At 43.1% G+C, this 15,480-nt stretch overlaps 1 gene segment (V, D, J or C); it reads right to left on the bottom strand.

Moving 5' to 3' along the window:
* Nucleotides 1–9,281: 9,281 nt before the first annotated feature.
* On the bottom strand, nucleotides 9,282–10,637 carry LOC105234544. The segment is given in 3 exon segments: nucleotides 9,282–9,838; nucleotides 9,954–10,299; nucleotides 10,387–10,637. Coding segments are annotated over 3 exon segments (492 nt in total).
* Nucleotides 10,638–15,480: the final 4,843 nt, after the last annotated feature.

Below are 15,480 nucleotides of genomic sequence, written 5' to 3'. Positions count from 1 at the left end.
CCACTCAGCCACTCCCCCTGGCATCCCATGCTGCAGAAACATTGCTCAGAAACAGGAGGACAGGCCTCCTGGGGTCAGCCCCTATATCTATCTGTCTCTGATTTGATAGTGATTCAGGGTTTGGATAAGAAACCTGACCTTTACTCTTCCATAACGCAGCACAACAAAACAACAATCAGACCTTGAAATATCTCATTGATGTTATTGAATATGCCATGTACACAAGCACTGGAGTATTGTGGTGTTTCGTAAAGTTAATTGAGATGTTACGATGCAAATTAGGACTCAGAGAAATCAGATTTCATTTATAGTCTGGGTCCCTCCAAGAAGGGACGAGGCTGCAATTGCTGGGCATACATGGGTGAGAGCCGTCTCTGGAAACCAGCTTCTACTCACCCTGGGCCTTGCTACTGTCTCATGAGCGTGATGTCACATGATGAAGATGGTCACCTTCAAAGCAGTGTTATGTGTAATATGTCATAATAAGCTTGACAATGAATATCCATCCTCTGTCCATTCTAGACTTGCTATTTGTCAGGCAATGTTCTAAATGTTCTCTTGCATTATTTTATTTACTCCTTTCCGCAGTCCCATGAAATAGCTGTTATGATTAATCTCCATTTCACAAATGAGGACAGTGGCAAAGAGAAGAGACTCATGTAAGGACACAGAGCCTTAAATATGAGAATGGATATAAGTAACAGTAGTTCCATAAAGAAAATCTGAATTAATTGAGATATAAAAATGACAATAGAAGGTATCCATAATTTACTTTCACTTTGAATTTTCTCTGTGTATATCAGAATACAAATAGGATTGCTTCGTATTTGATATATAAATATACATTTTTAAGTGAATTTTGTATATTTGGCTTTATATTCTCTGATTTGGGTTCATTTATTACTGTGAACAATACTGCAGGTCTTTAAATAATCTATGAGAATATCATTTTTAATTGCCAGAGATAATTATTACCCTCCTTTGCCACTTAAACCATTAGTTAACTTTGTAGTTTGAAAAATTTTCAGGCCCTTAAAAGTTCTTGTGAATATTACTCAAATGACTTATGAAAATAGACACCGTTCTATACTACTTAACTCTTTGGATGTCAACTGAGTTATTGAATCTTTTCTTTTGGTCTCAGATTCTACATCTATACTTGACAAAATAAGTGTTTTCCAAACTTGAAAAAGTTACATTATCAGTCTAAAAATGAGAATGAAAAAGAAGTACGTGTGCGTGATAAATGTTAATGAACAGAAAGTATATTATGCATATGACAAGAAGTCCTTTCTGATGCTTTCAAGTCATATATTTATTATATTGAAAAACAAGAAAAAATGACCTTGTGAAATAATATTTTTATTGTAAAAATTCCTGTAGTACCTGTTTTTGAAAATATATCAAATTACTAAAAAAGAAAGGAAGGAAAAAAATAATCCATCCTCTCTGTCAAGGAAAAGGCTATCTTAAAACCCAAATATTTCCTTTCATTTTGCTTCTTCCGCCAAGAGAGGCATTACAGATTTGAGATTTAATGTATAGTTACTTGAATTCCATTGGGTTTTTTTATATTTGAATGGAAACATTTCACTTTTTTATTAATAAATCTAAAAATACCATTTTCATTGGCTTCACAGTATTCCATCACTTGAATGCAGCATAAGTTATTTGCCTCTTTCCATTTGCTTATCATTGAAATTTTCACTGACTTTTCTAGCTTTCATATTGAAAAGCTGATATAACACTTGTCTCCCGAGATCTGCTTCTCTGAAAACACTGTATTACAGAGGTACATTGGTCTTCTGTATGTGACAGGAGAAAACACTTTTAGGAAAGACATCTTGCGAAGCAAAACAATACTGTAGTTAAGATTTCTTGACAAGCAGAATTCACACTTTTGATGCATTCCTTTTGAAAAAGGCTTGTCTTCCTGCACTCGGTGTGTTCCACTCGGGTTCTAGCCTCCAATGTGCTTCCATAAAAAATATAGGGGACTAGGAAGGTTCTGTTCAGGCTCAAGAAGACAGTGGTCCCCCCAAAAAGGAACTGTCATGGTCCTGAACAGTGTGAATTAAAATGACAACCAAAGAACCTGAGTCCACCCGAGGTGGGAGAAGAAGGGCTGAAGGATCATGTATCTAATTCCATCTCTTGCGTCTGCCCAGCCTGCAAATCCCTCTTTCCCCCAGCATATCTCAAAGTTGAACAATTGGCTGTGGGGCCTTGAAATAGAGGATAAAGGGAATGAATATAGTCGTGTGCCTTGGGGAATTCATCATTAAGGTGAACAGTTCATATAGGAAAGTTGCAAGGAGATATCCACATTCCTACAAGAAGCCCACTGCATATAGTACTACTAGAAATAGAAAATAAGGGTCTTGTCACTCCTTTATATTGAAAAGCCAACTGATAGTTTATTGATATTTTACGTATTCTCTGAAGACACCTAATCACTCAAGTCCTGAACATGTGTTTGAGCACATCATAATAATTTGTGTTAGTTAATGTTTAATAGCAGTCTGCCTCTCCTGTGGGGGACAGCGTATTGTTCTTTGGGTTGTCCTGCAGTGAAGAAGTGGTTTAGTACAACAGTCAAGAGGAGCCAGCTGATGTGGGTGACAAGTCACTGACCCCTTAGTACTTCAGTTACCTCAGGAGTCAGGCATGCTTGTGGATAACACTGGAGCAGAACATTTAGGTGGTGTGGGCTACAGGAGCTAACGTGCTCAGAAGAGAGAACACTGAGAGAGAACTTACACACACACACACACACACACACACACACACAGAGAGAGAGAGAGAGAGAGTTTAGCTCTTCTGGTCCAGGTTCTCTCTCTTCTTTCAAAGGGAGACTCAATGGTTTGTCCAGTATGGTGGCCCATCTCACAGCCTCGATGAATTTGGAGCTCTATTCTGATGGCATCATGCTGGCACAAATCTCCCCACAGCTGCCAGGGAAAGGGCTTTGCTCCAGTGTGAATTCACCAGGTCCCCTAGAGTTCACTTAAGGAATTGTAGTCCTCAAACCTTTCAGAGCAGTTTAGTTCAGGTCAGAAAGCATGGACTTACTGCCTTATGGCTGAACATTAAGCCTACATTCCTTAAGGTTTAATTTCTTTTGTCGTAAAGTGGACCAATAATGATTATATTACAGAAGGACTTATTTAAATGCTGTAATAATGACATCCCATGATTCCCTCTCTTAGCCTGAACCTTACCTACATACTTAAGTCTCTTTATGGTGAGATGATAGACAGTGGTACAGCCTGTGTGCTCTCAGTCCCCACAGAGGACGGGACTATTTCATTGGGAAATAGTGTCAAAGAACCCTTTGGAAGAACATTTCCTGGGGTCAGCTAAACTAATGTGCAGATATATTCCAAGCTGGCTTTCTAGAAAGCTCCCCAAGTACTGCAAGCCAGGGGAGGCTGAGGCTGGGAGCCCAGCTGGGGGCTGGTTGTGGTTGCCACTGTTGGAAATTTATGCTAAGAATTGAAGTAAAATTTTGAGAATACGTTGTTGCCTCAACTTTGTTCTTCCCACCTACATGACTTTAAGCTGGGATTTTTGTCAACCTCACAAAAACTGGATGCCCTAAAGTCTGATTTGGTTTCTGCCCTTACCAAGGAATGACTTCCATTTCAAAACTTAAGCTGGATTTCTTGCAATATATGTCAATATTTTTCTTTACTTTTGTGGAAATGGATATCTAGAACTACTCCACTTTTGATAAACCAAGTCCAACTGGAAGTAAAAGAAGAGAATTTCCAATGAACTTCTGATAATATAAGAAACATTACAGAATTTCTGTGTTCTCTCACGTAGACTGAAATGGTCTGGGAATGTGACTCATGAGCCCAGAAGGAGAAGATAAATGCTTGGAGAAGTGACATCCTGTCTGCCAGGCTGTGTCCTAAAGGAAAAGACAGGACAGTGGGGACCTCATTGCAGGATGCCTCCTGGCTCAGTGTTAGGAGGGCGTGGCCTGACTTATGGGGGGCAGAAAGAAGTAGTTGATGAATGTGGGTTGTTGGCCTTATCATGCTAATGGCAGGCTTGTGGGGACTGGGGACTGAGGGCACTCACTGTCTTTTATAGGCCCCTTGCTTGCTGTGTCCATCTCAGAATAGGCTGGTGGTCTTAGGAAGACTGTTTGCCATGAATGTGAAGGAACCATGGGAGCATCTTGATTTCTCTAGACATGGGAAAGATTTCTACTTGCCAGAAACCATTTTATGAACACACTTTCTCAGTATAATAGTTCAAAATATTTCATGTTAATAAATATTAATCTTCAGAAGAGCTAATATTTAATGAGCATTTTTTATTTGTTAGACTTTTTTTTTCTAAACGTCCTTCACTTTTTCCGTCTTCACAGCGATCACATGATATCGATGCTTGTAGTTTTCATTTCATAGATCGGGACAGTGAGGGACAGAGGAGTGACGCATGACTCAAGGAAAGTCACAGGGCTGCTAAGTAGGACATGCGGGCAACGATCTCCCCTGAAGAAACGTAGAGAAAAAAGATAAAGATGATAAAAAAAAAAATTCCCATGAGCCTACCACCAAGATCAGCAACTCTTTCCATTATCGTGTATGAACTTCTAGATTTCTTCTGGCAGATATGGACATAAATATTATTTTGTGGGATATAACACAAGTTAAAGGTGCAACATAGTGTTTTGTTTTCTTCTTGTTTCATTTTACTTTATATTCTGAGCAACTTTCCACATTTTCTAGCAGCCAATGGAGACAAATGGATATAAGTTCCTTTTTCATCATTGCCAGCATCCTCAGCTTGAGCTTTTCACAATTCTGAATATCTCTGGGCATCTTTCTTCTCCCTGAGATAATCAGACCATTTCAACATTCACAGTCTGTAAATGGGAAACCAAGTCAATAGGTGATTGTGTAAAACCAGACATCCGGGGCACAATTAGTGGCATTTGTGGGGGAACAATTGTCAGGCATCAGACTCCCTTTCCTCTTTCCTCTGATACAGAGACGTTGCATAATTAAAAATATATAAAGTGCTTAATACAGTGCCTAGGACATAAGGAGTTTTCACTAAAAAGTAGTTATTATATTCTTTCTTTCTTTTTTTAGAGAGAGAGAGTGGGAGCAGGGAAAGGCAGAGGGAGAAGGAAACAGAGAACCTCAAGCAGGCTCCATGCTCAGTGCAGACTGGCCCAATAATGGGCTTGATCTCAGAGCCGAGCTCATGACCTGAGCCAAAATCAACAGTCACTTATCTGACTGAGCACCCAGGTGTCCCTGCCATTATGTTCTTAATAGAGCATTACGTTATATGTATTTATTTTCATATGGAACTGAGTTCCTTGAGACAATGACTATACAGGCAACTCTGTACACATGATTAATTCTTTTCCTTTAGCTGAGCAAGGAAAAGGAATCAAAGAAATCTGTTGAACTGTGGACTCCAAATGCTAATTCTACCACTTTCAGAATGTAACTGCAGATTTTTGGTAATTAGTTTGTAACTTCAATTTAGAAGTTAAAAAAAATGCAACAGAACTACAGTAGATAGGAATGATCAGCTTGTGATTGAAACAATTAAGTGTTGACTCATCGGTACAAGAAAGCAGGTTAAGGAAGAGCAGAAAAGATAGATCAATTATAACACACGTGAGAGGCTGGATTTTAGCTGACATTATGAAAGTGGCAGGCATTTCTCTAGTGTCTTTTAACAAGAGTTAGGATTGGTTCACTGCTGTACATGTGCTTATTACGTCAAAGAACATCAAGAACACAGAATTGGATTCATCATAATATTGGTTCATAAAACAGTATAATCATTTATCTATAAATAGGTCTTTTTAAATTATTTTTTTTTAATTCTACTTAGGTGTTGATGATTTACTTAATAAGTAGACAAATACCTGGGAATCCCTGATTTAACTGAAGAGCAAAAACATTACAAATCATCTACATGCACTTTTCTTAGTTCATAAACTAGAAAAATATAGAATTTAGTGATAACCTCTCAACACTTGTCCCGTTTCCTGTGTTGTTACTGACGGGACAGGGCACATCCTGTTCCGTTAGAGATGGGACCTTGGTGGCTTTGTGGAAAGTGACATGAATCAATTTAGATACAATCTTCCTCTTATTCCCCTATTCCAAATTGTTTTACTAATCTGGGGACAAGCATAACCACTTATTTGGCCATCTGCTTGGTTTTCTCCTTTTGATCCTGCAGATGGACTGTCCACCTCTCTTTACCTTGCCCTGGACATTACTAGACCGACCCTCACGGACTCCGTCTGTGGTCTTCCTTATCTGCTGGTTGCTGTTGGAACAGTCAGTGGGAGCACCAGCAGGAGACTGGGAAGTGGGAGCAGTGAGCTCAGGGTTCCCTCTATGACAAGTGGCTTTGGGTTGGTGGCATCCTCCCTGGGTCCAACATATGGCACCATCTACCCCACAGCCAGAGGTGCAGGAACCAAGAGGTGCAGGTGGGATTAGCCATTCCTTTTTAATCCACTGGGAGAATTTTTTTCTTTTCTCCCAAGGCCCTGGATTCAGAGTCCTGGAAAGGTAGTGCCCAGGAATGAGGGATTGAATGTTGTTTGTCAAGTAACAAGGCCAAATTCCTTTGAGCTTCAACTCTTAGTGGCCAACATTCAATGGAAATCAGAGCAAAGATGCCCGTTACTGTAGTCCATAGGGGTTAGCCTCCTGGAGCACTGAGCAAAGTGGAGAAATGAGGAGAATAAATCCTGAGAATAAATGAGGAGAATATTTTTCTGCGGGGAAAACAGAAGGCATTCAGCAAAGTCCACCGTTTATACCCCTCAGCGTCCACTCCTGTCCTTTGCCTGGGAGAAAAACCTGTGCCCCCAAAGAAGGGAACACACACAATCCAACTTGAAAATCTATCTTCTTCTCAGTCTCCGGGTGAAGATCACGTGAACCTAATTACCAGCCACCTTCCATGAAAGCTAACAGATCATGTTTTCACACAATAAAAGTGCCAGACCATCTTGCTGAATGAAATCACAGTTACATGCCTCTCTGTATGCAATTGTGCTTGAGGGGATCCCATTCCTGACACTGCATGTGGGCAAAAGAGACTTAAAGACAGCAGGGACGTTACAGTACAGTATTAACAAGAAGACTGAGATTTGTGCAGCCCTCTGTAGGACCTGGTATCTGTCCTACACAGAGGAAAAGACACCCTCTTCCCAGAAGCTACTCTGGGCTCTCCCAAGTGTGAATCTTGTCTCTAACTTGGCAGAGTGTCAATGGCCATCAGGAGAGAAAGTGAGATTTTGTTTTATAAAAGAAGCCAAGGTTGTTTGAGAAGAGGGGAGAAAAGTGATCAGGACAGAGCCAATTACAGGCCTTTCTAACCATCAGATTTCACATGTTGTTTCTAGACGCTCAGGAATATACAGCGATTTTTAATATTATGAAACGTGTGAATTCTGTATCCAATAAATTTTAAAATAACATTCAAAAGTGAGACAAGGTTTCTATGAGACAACTTGGGGACCACAGTAGTGATAAAGAGAAAACTATTCTGATCCCAATGTGCAGAGGTGACATCTACAAGTTGTGCACTTTCCTCTGCCCCAGGTGTGTCTCCGAGCTAATTCTCCAAGCAGAACATAAGACTGAAATCAGAACAGTCAACACGGATTTCCAGGTGTGCCTGGAAATTTTTAAAATAACGGTTTTCACAAGGTGACTCTGAGGTAAGAGACATCACTTTTCCCATGGTATTAGTATGTGTGGGCAGCTGGTAATGGATAATGGAACTATGAAAATTGTGATTCTGAAGATGTTATTAGACTTTATTTGGCATTAATTTGATAACATAATGTTGGTTCTATTATTTAAACTTATTGTGTCTCATCCACGCCAGATATGAAAACAACTGAGTCGAGCCCAAATCATCAGGACATGTGGAGCGTGTATCTGTGTAAAATCCCACATGCAAGCCCTAACGGGAGCCCCTCAGAAATAGTCAAAATACGAATCTCAGTTCAACAGACATTAATGGAGTGGCCACTGTGCTTTCTAGGTCTTGTACATTCTAGTAAGATGCTTTCAGTGTCTTTATAAATTAGACATGTAAACAAACATTTCATTGGCAAAAGTTTACTTAGGACAGGAGGGCTGGTTGGTTTCGCTGGTTTGGCTTTACTGTGTATGGCCCAGGTGTCCTTGGTGAAGCTCATTTATCCACAAGGACTAGGGCAGGAGGAGGAAATGACTTCAAAGTTACCCCCACCACCACAATGGGTTTTTGATCCATGCACAAGACCACTGTCCTTCCAGGTCGTACCTCAAAAGCAAGACGTATAGAACCATGTAGAAAATTCAGATTTACATTGACTTGGGATGACTTCTCATGAGAATGCCCTCAATATTTAGCTACTTTCTAATCAGGTCTCAGAGTCACGCCTCTGTGGAGTCAGGCACTGAGAGGAAAGGGTTCAGGTGTACTGGGAAATGGGGAAGACAAATGAAGGAAAATCCCCAAAACAGAGCAAAGGTAAGTTTCTGCCCCTCCTCCCCCACCCTTCCTGCACCTGCTGGAGGTCTTAGCCTTGACCCAGCCTTCAGTAGAGGGTAGGAGTGTTGGGTTTTTTCACAAGCAGGCATGTGTTAAATATAAATCTCCCATGACAAGAACAGAAGCTCAGGGAGACAGATGAGGAGTTAATGAATCTGAGGGACCAGTTTCCTTCAGAGCACTTAGACTTTCCTTTCATTAATCATTTTTACCAATGTGATTAAGCTGTAATTGGACTTTGAATTTTCAACTGAAAATGGGTTTCATTCAGCTCAGACCTCCAGGAAGAGCTTTTTTTCTTCCCCACGTATAGAAGCAGAGGGTTTTCAAGAATTTGACTAACTTTATATGAAGGTAGTGAACATAGTGATATGTTATTTGTATAATATTAACTTAATACAGAAATCGGTCCTGTATTTGTGGCAGTTAAACCACCTTATTTTATAGGTCAGAGAACAGAGGTCTAGGGAATCTGGACCCCAAATCCCATATGGGGCAGCATTCAGGGAGAAGCAGAAGGTAAAGTGACTCAGGTCTCATCCAGGGTTGATACATCGACCTGCCTGAGGGTCATGTCCCCCCACAGGCGTTAAGGGCCAGGCGTGCCAGGGTGTGAGGGTGCTGGAAAGTCAGTGAGATTGTTTTCTGTGTTTCTGCTCACTGACTCTGTGCTCACTGCAAAGTAATTAAAAATCGGCGGGGCAGCAACTTAGAAACGGGAATCAGGAGGTGACTTTCAGTCTCAGCTTATAACCATTTTGTGGTAAATCTCCAGAGAGTCCTTCAAACTTGACACCATTTACACAATATTTTATTTGCACATTATTCAGGGGACATGGTCAGAATCTTAAATCACCGGTCTATAACAGCACTGTCCAATAGAAATAAAAGTAAGTCATCAGTTTGAGACACAAATTAAAAATGGTCTATCTGTTGCATCAAAGAAAGGTTAAAAGAACAAGTAAAGCTATTTTTACTCAGTTCAAGATATCATAAATATTATTTCAACATGCAGTCAATATAGAAACTATTAAAGAGATAGTCTGTCTTCTTTTTGAGTCTTCAAAATAATGGTTTGTATGTTACACAGAGAGCCCATCTCAGCTTGGACTAGTGGACTAGCTACATTTCACGCGCTCAGGAGCCACGTGTGGCTAGTGGCTCGTGGCTCCTGCATTGAGCAGCACAGATTCTGCTCCAGATGCTTCAGAAACGCCGTGCTGGACGATCTTCAGAGAAGTCCCTCCAGACAGGACAGCTCCCTGGGTCTCCAGGGTTCTGTGCAGTGGACCTGCGGAGGGGGCGTTAGTGAGAGTCCGGGGTGCTGAGGGCTGACCCCAGAGCAACCCCAGGGACCCAGAGCCAGTGAAAGGTGCCAGCCACGCATTGCCCAGGGAGTCAGAGACCTTTTTGTGCTGGGACCAGGAAGGCATGCAGGGCTGTGAGCTTCCCAGGCAGCGCAGTAGTACACGCCCTCGTCGCTCTTCTCCAGCTTCGACATCAACAGGTTACAGCTCTTGCCATCTGAGCCCCTCCTGGCAGTGACCTTGTCCCCTTTCAGAACCGAATCTGTTTGCACGTAAGACGAAAATAGTGCCACTATAAGGAGCCTCTGGGGAGCGTTGCCCTCCTGGTGCTGGTACCAGTGGATGTAGCTGACTTTGGTATTTGCTCTGCAGGACAGGGTGACCCAGGTGCCACTGCGTGCCACGACCAAGGCTGGTTGCTCCAGTCTAATCCCTGCCAGTCTGCCTGTAAGGGAGATCATGATGAGGTCAGGGGGGCCAAAGCCTCAGGGCAGCGCCCACACCTGGCAAGCAAGAGGGAGTCCAGACTCACCGGGAAACAGGAGGACCCACAGGATAGCAAGGAGACCCAGCATGGTTCTGAGTTCTGCCATGGGGTCAGAAGCCCAAGTGACCTTGTGGCTGCACCTGCTGGGAGAAGACCACAGGGGTGGGTGGCAGAGGGCAGGATAGGGGCTGAGATGCTGCTTCCAGGTGGTACCAGCAGATACTGCTGAGAGAAAGGGGAGAGGGAGGGTGGGAGGGGCCCAGAGAGCAGGGACAGTGAGGGTCAGGGGGCGGGATCACGTCCTGCAGTTCAAATGTCAGATCTTCAGAAGTGGTAAAGACAGGGTCTCAAGAAGAGTCAGCTGAGAACTGCATCTGAAATGAAGCTTTGAGAAGTAAAGGTAGCATTGCCTTCCAATTGAAATGAAGGTTCCTTTTCTGTTATCCCAAGTATACCAGGGCGTCCTGCATATAGTTATGGTGATTAGTTATGCTAATGATAGCCTGTCAGCCTGAGGGGAGAGGGCAGTGGGGATGGTCAGGAAGGGGACTTGGCCGGGGCAGGGGGGTTTGGGTCCTTCACACCCACTACCAGACCCAGTTCCTGAACTCCTCCTCTTGGCGAGCCCTGAAAGGCAGACATGCCAAGCTGTCACCAGAATTTAAGGCTCAAGTGTCTCAAAACGCAGGCTTTGTGCTGAGTTCGTGAGGTATTGATTACAATACTCTGTCAAAAGAATATTCCAGGCCCATCATTCAGACCCTCAGCAGGTGTCTAGGGCAGCTGTGCTACAAAGTTAAGTGGGAAAGAGATGACAATGGGAGTGACAAGAAAACAGCAGGTGGAAAGCATCTTAGTATAGCAGGCAAGCAATGTGCGGGGTGAGAAATTGGTTGAAATTTTTCCTTCCTCCTTTCTCTATTTTCTAGATTTTCACCAACGTGAAAATCTTCCTTTTGGGGAGAAAATCCACAACCATCTATTCTTTCATGAAAATAAATTTTATTTCACATTGCCAGCACTGAAAACTCTGTTTCTCTCAATGACTGTTCGCATTTTTCTTCAAACACTGCTGACATCAAAGGCTCAACACCTGTTGGCCATGACCAGCCTTAGTGCGATGAAGTCTGTGCCAGACCTCCATGCGAATACTCCCCTGGGTGTGTCAAACAACAAAAGTGAAGCAATTCAGTGTGTAGAGTGTGGTGTCCTTTATTCAAAGGAGAGCAATCCATGGATTGGGGCGCTCAGTGTCTCACAAGCAGGGGAGCACTCTGCCCCAGGGATTCAGGGCAAGAGGGAATTTTATAGAGACTTAGAAGCAGCAAAGGGGGAACAGGGAGGATGAGCTGGGAGGTCAGGGGTTCCTTCCAAGGCTGGCAGGTCAGTCAGGGAATGAGGAGAGAGTATCTGGCTTAGGTTGATTGCCTGGGGGTGCATATCTGATCTTATCACAGATTCCTGATGTCTGGGGCCTGGCCGGCTGGGATATACCGTGTTTCTGGTCAAGGGCAGCATTCACAGGGACAGGAAAGTCACCTAAGTTTCAGTTTGCTGACTTGGCATCCGGGCAGGAGCGCCTCCGTCCTGGGCCTGGAAATGCATTTCTACAGGTGACAACTGTTTTCCGGTCCTCGTTCTCTCCCTGCTCTTGTGCGGCTTTGGTCTTCTGTAAATGGTCCTGAGAGGTCATATTTCTCTGAAATTGACACATGTTTAAAAAAATAATAGGAGAAAACTCTTGAACGGGACAGAAAGAGTAGCCCAGGCTTCCCCACCACCGCCATGGGGAGAGTGGAGAGTTCTAAGCAAGACCCCACTGGTCTCCAGGAAGAGAGAAATCAAGTGGCTCCTGGGGGAGCAGCACTTCCTGTCCCCCCAGGTCATCCTGCTGCTGCCATGAATGAAACTGCTCTGATGGCCCCAGACCTTGGCCCCAGGAGAGAGGCGGGGGGGGGGGGGTCAGAGCAGGTGTGGACTCAGGCAGACTCTGGGCAAAGAGCCAGGTGCTGAAGCTTGGACATTTCCACTGAACCTCTGAGAGGCTGGCTTGCTTTCCCTGACCTGGGGCAGCTCCCTTCTGACCATGGAGAATCTGATATCTAATCCTATTTGACTTCTTCCCTTAGACCATGTGATGTCAACTCTTAGTGAACAGGACAAGCTCAGAAAACCCAGAACATGATAAAGACATTGATATATTTTGATGAGAGGACTGTGCATTAGTATTCTTTCTTAATCTTCAACTTACACCTTTATAATACTTTGTGTTGATTAAAAATCTAGAAAAATCATTTGTTTTTTGTTAGATTAGTAACCCCATTTTTAAAACCAAGTCATAAGTGTCATACTGGAAAATTGCACTTTGCTATGGGTTCACAGAAAATTAGAACTTGAAGATGAAAAGTGTAGGGGACCCAGGGCAGGCTATTCCTGATGGGCCACTTCAGCATAAAGATTATTCTGAGTTAAAATAATCAAAACCTAGGAGATGCAGGAAAATTTCTGCCTCCCCCTGAACTGTAGAAACTTACACTGGAAAGGAGAGCCCGTGGTGGCAAGACAGCTATTAACAGACTCCTCTTTGTCTAAGGAACTCATCTGCATAATAGGGCAACCTTGTTCTTCCAAACATCTCCTCTCACCCTCTTGCTCCTGGCCCCTTTGTGTCCTCAGACCCTGACTCTTGCTTTAGCTCATATAAGCTTCCTGTTGCCTCTTGCCTATTAAATTTGATTTTCTCCTGTAAATTGGTCTCATATCACTTGATTCTAATACCAGCTGAAGAACCAAAGGGCAGAGGAAGGACTTCTTCCTTGGCCTTCATTCCTGGAGTTTCATTGTTCCTCATCCCTAAAGATGAGAAAACAGTTCCCGACTGCAGGTGACTCATTGAATATGACAGGACCGTGAGCAGCTGAGGCGGGATTAGAACCCCCACCACCTTCTCTGTACTGTATGCACCTGTCATTGAGTGGCCCTGGCCATTCAAACTCAGTCACTACATGCAGACCGCCCACTACATTTCAGGCACAGGACCAGACCCCTTTCAAGCACTACTCTCGATTTCATAACCTTGAAGATAATAGAATCTTTGAGGCACACGTTAGTCTTCTCAGTCAACAGAAAATGAGAATCGGTCTCCTTGGTCAGTCCTCACAACCGACTCCTTTAAATAGCTGAGCAAATCTGATAAGCATTGAACTGGCTTTATTAGAAGGAATTAGGATCCGTTATGTTGGCCACAGTTGACACTCCTCAAAGCTAAATAGGTGCGTATGTGTGTACGGGCTCACACAGAGTAAATTAATTTAGTGGAGAATTCCTGTTTCTCCTCAAATAAAATGGCAGCCTCACATAGGGTTGCCAGATTTACTAGGAACAAAAGTACAAATTGCTATGCAATATTTGGACATACACTACAAAATTATTTGTTATTTATCCAAAGTTCAGGGAAATGCGAATCAATTCCACAACGAGATGTCACCTCACACCCATTTGATTGGCTATTATCAAAAAGTACAAATAACAAGCATCATCACAGAAGCTGGGCGGTGAGGAAGGGCAGGGACTCAGGGTGACCGTCCTTTGATCAGAGACCCCATGTGCCGGGGACAGGAGGCTGCCCCAGGAGCAGCTGAGAGCAGACTCTCCCAGGCAAGCTCGATGTCTTGCAGTCCTGGAAAATCCCTGCTGGGCTAGAAGACTCGTGGTTTCAAAATTAAGAAAGTAAAAAACTGTCATCACACCACAGTGGAAAGAGTATTCCACTTAAACAGTAATCTTAAGATAAAGATGTAATAAGAGAAATCTCTAACAGAATGTTAAAGAAACTATAAACCCACACAAATGAAAGGAGTATAATATTGGAACTAGATTTTATTCAATCAGCACAATTTACCCTAAGAGGTGCTGGCATGGGTTGGGTGTGGGTAGAAATCTTAATTTTCATCCTCTGAGCCTAGTATTGTTAGTGGTGATTATAATTTGTTTATATTTATATTTTTAAATATATGTCAGTAGTGTTAGGCACAAAGATGTCAGTGTAAGAGAAAAATGCATATATACAATTTCTATGGCTTAGTAAAAACTTTGTGATCTATAATTTGAATTTATTTCTCTAAAAATTACTCCATTTCTTGATAACCACTAAAAGAACTGAAAGCAGTAATAATCCAGAAGTGAGCGCTCCTAGTGTCTATGTTGTGGCATCAGATGCCATTTCTTACTCCAAGTACAAGGGCTCAGTGGAGAAATGACTGAAAACAGAAATAATCATAAAAGAATCAGCCACTTATCTGCCCGTTTCCATACAGACTCCGTTTCAGGCTACACAGAGCTTAAGAATGACAGCTCTTCTCTACGGAATTATTACCACCGCTAAGTGCAGGAGGAATCAGAGAGAATTCAAGAATTAGGAAATCGCCTCCAGGCACCCCCTAATGAGACACTGGATCAGACACTGTCCCCAGGGGTCGGCAGCTCCCTCACTGGCACTGGTGCTGCTCCTGTTGTCCTTCTGTGTCCTCCCCCCACTGCTCCCCCTCTGCACCTCCCTCTCTCCCCATGGCTGTGTCCACACTCTTTCTTTGTCTCCTGTCCTGTTGTTGTCCTTCCCTCTGCGTCTTTGTCTCTCCGTCTCCCATTCTAGCTGGGTCTCCTTCTCCTGCTGTATTTCTCTCTATCTCTCCTCTGTCTCCTCCTGATCTCTCTGTCTCTGTGCCTCTCACTGTGTCTCATGTCTGTCTCTGTACTTCTGTCTCCTGACATCTGTCAGCCCATCTCTACTCCATAGTTCTTTCATCTATTGACATCTCCCTTATGTATTTTACGTTCTATCTCTATCTTCCTACCTCTTTCCATGGTCGCAGTAACTAAATTCTATGTTTTTCCATCTATGTCATTTCTCTGTCTGCTCTCAGAGATCTCTTCATATGAGCCTCTTCTGTCCGTTGTCCCTTTCTTCTCTTGGGTCATCTTGTCACGTCTCCCGGGGCCTGTGGTATGCAGGCCTGTGGGTCTGTGCTCATTACGGTGGCAGGATGGATCCAAGCTCACAAATACACATTTACTCCTTCGCCTTCTCCTGATGATCGCACCTGCCACACAGCAAGACATCAGAATGATGCTGGCCGTGAC

Source organism: Ailuropoda melanoleuca, chromosome 1 (genome assembly GCF_002007445.2).
Source record: "Ailuropoda melanoleuca isolate Jingjing chromosome 1, ASM200744v2, whole genome shotgun sequence".
In the NCBI taxonomy this organism is placed as follows: domain Eukaryota; kingdom Metazoa; phylum Chordata; class Mammalia; order Carnivora; family Ursidae; genus Ailuropoda; species Ailuropoda melanoleuca.
This window is presented reverse-complemented; position numbering and strand designations above follow the sequence as displayed.